This window comes from Sciurus vulgaris (assembly GCF_902686455.1).
Source record: "Sciurus vulgaris genome assembly, chromosome: 10".
NCBI lineage: Eukaryota > Metazoa > Chordata > Mammalia > Rodentia > Sciuridae > Sciurus > Sciurus vulgaris.
Window position 1 is genome coordinate 8,267,773 of NC_136470.1, and position 6,270 is coordinate 8,274,042.

Here is a 6,270-nt window from a genome sequence, read left to right on the forward strand (position 1 = left end):
AAGAGTCTTCTATGGTTTCCAGGGAGATGGGTTTGATTAAAGTTGTTTTTCATTGCATGACCCACAGTGAAAGGCAACTGCCAGGTCTTTGAATGATTGCCTGAAGCCAGCAAGCAGCTGCTGCTAATGGGGAGAAGGAGATGGGAGCTGGGGTTCGTTAACATGCAATCTTAAATTAGCAGATCCTCATAGCACAAGTTTAAAAATAGCAACCTCATGGTTTCTAAAATTAGCCCTCACCTCTTTCCATAAATATTCAGACCTCCAGTGAACTCCGACTCCACTTGCCCAGCCTAATGGGGTCAAACTGGCTTAGCTTTCATGCCACATTCTTGAGGATCAGTATACTTAGTAATTGACCTTGACAAGAGGCCACAGAATGTCCTGGACCCAGGACAGCCTGTGGGGCCATCCACCTGAAAGTGGCTCTAGGCAGGGCTGGAAGGGATCTCAGAGTCCTTTTTGGGCTGTCTGCGGCCCCTGGGTTACCTGGAGGAGCTTGCAACTGGCCTGGTTTGCTTAGGAAATCGCCCACCCGGGGCGACCTCTCCATCCCTGGCAAAAAAGGATGGTCGGTCACCCTGGCCACATAAACCAGGCAAAAGGACCAAGGTCACTCTGTGACAATTGGGGAGGAGACTCAGCACCCCAGAATCCACCCCTCACCTCCCACACTAACTTGGATCCTACATAATTGAGGAAAGTAGCATTCCAAGGAGGAACGAAATCAAGGATAATACCAGCCAGGTCTGCGGTGGACCATTCCTCCCCTGCACGTCTCCTCAGTGCAAGAGAGGTTGGCACCAGTCGCCGCCTCAGTAGATGGTGGGGATAAGCCAGGCGATCCGTGCCAGCCGTGTTCCTGTCACCCACCAGGGTTCCTGCGCCCTCAGTCAGAGGACAGGACAAAAGCACACTGGAACAGGAGCAGGACCTTGTTCTTATGCTGCAGCCCAAAGTGTAAGGAAGGAACCCGAGAGAGGAGAGGAAGCTCGGCCCAACCCCATTTACTCTGGACAAACCTGCAGAGGTCGGTGGGTGGGGACTGAGACCCGTCCTCCACCTACAGCCTGGCGTCACTGTGGGACATGAGTGGCAGTTAGGCCATTGCTGGGGTCTGCCGGGTGTCAGGGAAGGGTCCTTATGGTCGTCACCTCCACTCTTGGAGGTGGTCACTATTCCATGCTGAACCAGGTGTTTGGAGGATTCCAGTCCCAGATGGCAATTCCTTTCTTGGCATGAAGATGTGGCATTGTCTGGGTGTAAGGCCAGGCTGAGTCAGAGTGACCTTGAGGTGACCCTTGTCCTAAGATGGAGGATATGTTTCAAAATGGCATTGCCTGTGCCAAGTTCTTCCTGTCACAAAGGAGGCAGCAAACAGGACCCAGGAAAACCCCAGGCTGGCTTCAGGGCACAGACAAAGGGTGCAGCTTTTACAGCATCTACAGGGTGGGCAGGGACCGTCCTATGTCATGGGGCTGGGGGCAGTTAGTCCTGCCTGTGCTCCTCTTCCTGTGTCCCTCACTGTGACCTGTCTACCGCCTACGTCTCCACCTCCGGGCGTGATCTTACCACGCTGATAAAGTAAAGGCAACCCGGTTACTTCACTGACGGCTCTACCTACACCTGGGATCTGCCCCTCATTATCGGGACAGTCCCTAATATATTCAGAACCAGGCAGATTCTTGTCCTGTCCCAGTGGGTTCGATCTCAGTGTCTGGCTCCGATGTCTCACCACCTCCGCTGACCGGTCTCCAAAGGCTGTGCCGACTGCCCAGCCTCCCGTCTCCAGGGGCGTTTCCTCAGCTCCACAGCCTTGAAGACAGGTCTGCTTGGCAACTCTGGTTTTTCCGGCGTGTTTGCCTGAGGAAGGGCTTCGCTGTCTCACTCCCAGGGAACCCCGGCCCCATAAGCTGGTGGTCGTTGGTGCAGCTGTGCCCACGGTGTGGCGCAGACCCACCACAGCTGCTCCAGCCGTGCCTGCAGGGTGGCCACTTTGGCATTGTTTGAGTCCTGTCGTCTCCATGGCAGTGACCACAGGATGGCTGGCCCTGTCCCTCTCTGGGCAACAAGGACTGGAATGGTGTCCCAGTCCCTGGACAGGGTGTGTCCACTTGCTAAGTGGAGGGACAACAGAACTTCATGCAGGACCTCTCTCCTCTCCGCCTCTCTCCTTCCTTCCTCCGTCTTTCTTAGTGTCCCTGATGCTCCAGGCACTGCCCGGCTGCGAGGCTACTGCCCCACAGAGTGTTCTGGATCCTGCAAAGTTCCGGATAGCTTTTTAACTTCACCTCTGGCACGGTTCTACATTCTTTCTCTGAATGCCCGATAGCAGCCTTGGTTTGGTGACAAAGCCGCCCCTCTGAAGGTCTTCACTGGTGGCAGGCGGGGGTGAATGGGAGGCCTGTGCTGGAGGGGACACTGGCCTGTCCCTGGCCATGGCACCTAAGGAGCTGGTGACCTGGTGGCCCAGCCCCTGGCATCAGTCCACCGTCCCCACATCGCATCAGTCCTGGAACTCTGAAGGAAGCGCCTGACCAGCCTAGAGGGCTAAGCCTGCCCCTGCCTGAGTGGACAGGAAAGTCATCCCCTCAGAAAACCCTGCATCCTGGCGGGCAGCCCAAGGCTGATTTCTAATCAAAACCAGCACGCACGTCCAAGTCGGCGTGACTAACATTCAAGATTTAACAGCCGTCACTACTGACCACACAGAAGGAAGTGAGACTCAGGTGCAGCAGAACTGCTTGAGGGTAGACATAGGTAGAACTTCCCACACACAGGTGCTAAGAGAAATCAGAAAGAGGGGCTCTGCAGTGCCCTTCCCTGAGGTCCCCTGCGGGGCTGCCCAGACCTGCTGTCATGGCTCCCAGCTCAGGCTTTCCAGGCAATGCAGCTTATTCTTCCACTCAGTGAATTCTCAAACTATTTTTCAGAACATGTTAATTGTGCTACCAACTGCCTATGGAAAACCCAGACTTTGTGACAGAAATAAATGCATCGAGATAATATTTAACCTGTTTCCTTTCTCTCCCTCCTCCCACCTCCCTCGGCTTTATTAGGACTCCTGCAGGGGCCTGAGGCGCAGCGTGATCCCAGGGCACCAGGGCGCTGCCTGGCAGGGCTAGGCGGGCACAGTGGCCATGGCCAGCACCGCTGTGCAGCTCCTGGGCTTCCTGCTCAGCTTCCTGGGCATGGTGGGCACGCTCATCACCACCCTGCTGCCACACTGGCGGCGGACGGCGCACGTGGGCACCAACATCCTGACGGCGGTGTCCTACCTGAAGGGGCTCTGGATGGAGTGCGTGTGGCACAGCACGGGCATCTACCAGTGCCAGCTCTACCGGTCACTGCTGGCGCTGCCTCGGGACCTGCAGGCGGCCAGGGCCCTCATGGTCATCTCCTGCCTGCTGTCCGGCATGGCCTGCGCATGTGCCGTGGTGGGCATGAAGTGCACCCGCTGTGCCAAGGGCACGCCCGCCAAGACCACCTTCGCGGTGCTGGGGGGCGTGCTCTTCCTGCTGGCTGGCCTCCTCTGCATGGTGGCTGTCGCCTGGACCACCAACGACGTGGTTCAGAACTTCTACAACCCACTGCTGCCCAGCGGCATGAAGTTCGAGCTCGGGCAGGCCCTGTATCTGGGCTTCATCTCCTCGTCCCTGTCGCTCATCGGGGGCACCCTGCTCTGCCTGTCCTGCCAAGAGGAGGCCCCCTACAGGCCCTACCAGGCCCAGCCCCGGGCTGCCACCGCACCCGCCTACCGGCCACCAGACGCCTACAAAGACAACCGGGCCCCCTCGGTGACCTCGGCAACCCACAGCGGGTACAGGCTGAACGATTATGTGTGAGTCCCCCGGGCAGGGCCGTCCCTCCCCGGGCCACCGTCAGGGCTGCTGGCCCGAGTGACTGCTGATGGATGCAGGGGTCCAGCAGAGAGTTTACTTCCGGGTTATTTTGTATCTACAGGATGTGCCTAGGACACAGGGAAGGAGGGAGAAGAGGAGAAAGCTCTGTGTACCAAAGATGTTTTAAAAACCCTCACTGTTTTTTCTATTTATTATATGTATTTATGTGGGTGATTTAATAAGAGCTAAATAAAAAGAGACCCGGGAGTTTGCTCAGTGGTGTTTACTTGGGACAAGGTTGTTTATGAGATGGACAGAAGTAGTTTTTGTTTTCAGAATGTCGTTCTGTGCACCAAAGTGCTGGGGGTCGCAGTCGGAGCCCGTGGGGCGTGGGCTTCAAGGGCTGTCGGCCACACTGACCACAGGCCCTGCTGAGCCGGGCACATGAGCTACCACCGTGCAATGCTGGGAAAGTCAGAGGGCAACAACTCACACTCAGCCACAGAATGCTTGAGCGCCACCCACAAACCCAGTCGCTGTGTCCCCACTTAAACTCCAAGGCAGGGCAGGAGGGAAAGGGCTTCCCCAGAGGAGAGTTGCCACGAATCACAGAGTAGGGGCGAAGCTGTCTTCTACCTGCGAGCCACAGGACCCCACTGGTGAGAAAAGTGGGGAGAAACGAAGTGAAGCAACCCTGTGACTTGACCTCGAGGCACTGGCCAGAGCCGGTCAGGAGCTCTGCTGCCCCAAGGGCCCGGAGAGACCTCACGGGCCGCTGCTCTGGGGTGGCAGGTCCCTGCTGCAGCAGTGCAGGTTGACTGCTCCTTCCGCCGCAAAGATCTCTGGGACGATCCAGTGGGGCCCGCCTGTTCTGAGAGGCTGAGGTCCTTTCTGGCCGTGACCTAAGTCACCAGGCCAGAGCACTATAAATGGTCACACCCATACGCCATCAGCACGGGCAGCTTGGACCACTGTGGGACCTGCCTGGACTGGAAACAAAGCTGTTGTCAGACCCAAGGGTCCAGGTTTGAACCCCGAAGGGGTGACATGCCAGAAGAGACAGGTGAGGCCTCTCTCCCACAGCCTGTCAGCTAAAACAGGATGTGGACCCAAACAACGGGAGGGATTCCCTCCCTCAGGTGACAGGGTATGAGAATGCCCAGCTTCCTTCCTGCTTTCCCGTCCTCCCTCCGTCCCTCCCAAGGCAAGTGCCCAGGGCCTCGGAGCCTGTCTTTTGCCACCTTGTAGCCACAGCCATCCAGGAGACACCTGCTTCTGCGAAATCTTCAGGGCTGGGAGGTCTTGACAAGATTGTTCTGACAAGGTATGGTCTCCTTTTGGAGGCACAACACACCGCTCCAAACTTTACAATGAAAAGGAAACATGAGTCAGACTCAGATGTTTCCCAGGAACCTTCGCTACAGTATAAATCACACTGCCATCCTCCTGGATTAAGAAATGCTGATTCTTTGTTTCTCTAAATCAGATTCGGCTCTGATGCAGAGAGGTCTGAAGTCAGCCATGTTTTGCAGCCCCCTCCTCCTGTGTTAGGTCTCAGGACCCCCATTCTACAGAAGGCCCCAGACTTGGAAGGGATCGGGGACCCCTCTTCCATTTGCAGGGTCACCCTGGCTACCTGCCACCTGCCCAGCCCTGATGCCTCAGCCCAGGGCCTCCTGCAGGTCTTCCCTTCATCTATGAACGGGCATTGGAATCTGCCACCATGTGGAACTTAGGAGGAAGAGACAACTTCTCCCAGTTATCCCTGGGAAGCCACTCGTGAGACGGGGCTGTGGCCCTAATGGCTTTAGCCTTAGCCCTGGGTTTGGCCTTTTGAAACCAAAGGCCTCTGAAATCTCCCAAAGGACCCTACTTTCATGTCAGCTACTCTCATCCTAAATGGAAACATTTTGAAAACCAGGACATACTCAAAAATTGTACAAGTCAATTACCTGAAGGTAATAAACAAAAGAGAGTCAGGATTTGGATCCTGAAATCGGATCCCGCCCCACGGCTTCGGGTCAGGTGCCACTGTGTGTGGTTGGGGTGTAGCACAGACTGGAGGCAGGTGGGGAGCTGGGGGAGTCCCCAGATGGGCCCTTAAGCCCAGTGAGGCCACGAGCCAGCAGAGGCAGATCTATCACACACGGCTGCAGCAAGCACCGATTCCAGGCAAATGAACCTAGGGCCAGCAACCCTCTGTGGTCACAGCCACTGTGGGACCAGGAGGAAGAAAGCAGAAGCCAGGGGCGAGATGGTGATGAGCAAGCTGAAGAGCTTTAATTAAGACCGTAAAACTTTTAGAAAGCTTTAGCATCCTCACCCCTTTCTTGCTCAAGAAGAAACAAAGCTGTGTGTGAGACAGACAGACAGACAGTGAGACGCAGAAACAGGCAAAGAGGAATAGTCTCAGGTCCTGTATATTTGA

The 6,270-nt window shown here is 56.0% G+C and overlaps 1 protein-coding gene across 4 annotated transcripts in view; it reads left to right on the forward strand.

The window, feature by feature from the left end:
• Nucleotides 1–4,107, forward strand: part of CLDN14 (claudin 14) — a 97,260-nt gene extending 93,153 nt beyond the window's left edge. For all 4 annotated transcript variants that reach the window (XM_079155201.1, XM_079155202.1, XM_079155199.1 and 1 more), the window contains one exon: nt 3,060–4,107. In XM_079155201.1, the coding sequence (XP_079011327.1) occupies nt 3,141–3,845 (705 nt within the window). In that variant the 5' untranslated portion in view covers nt 3,060–3,140 and the 3' untranslated portion in view covers nt 3,846–4,107. The remainder of the gene's footprint in view (nt 1–3,059) is intronic.
• Nucleotides 4,108–6,270: the final 2,163 nt, after the last annotated feature.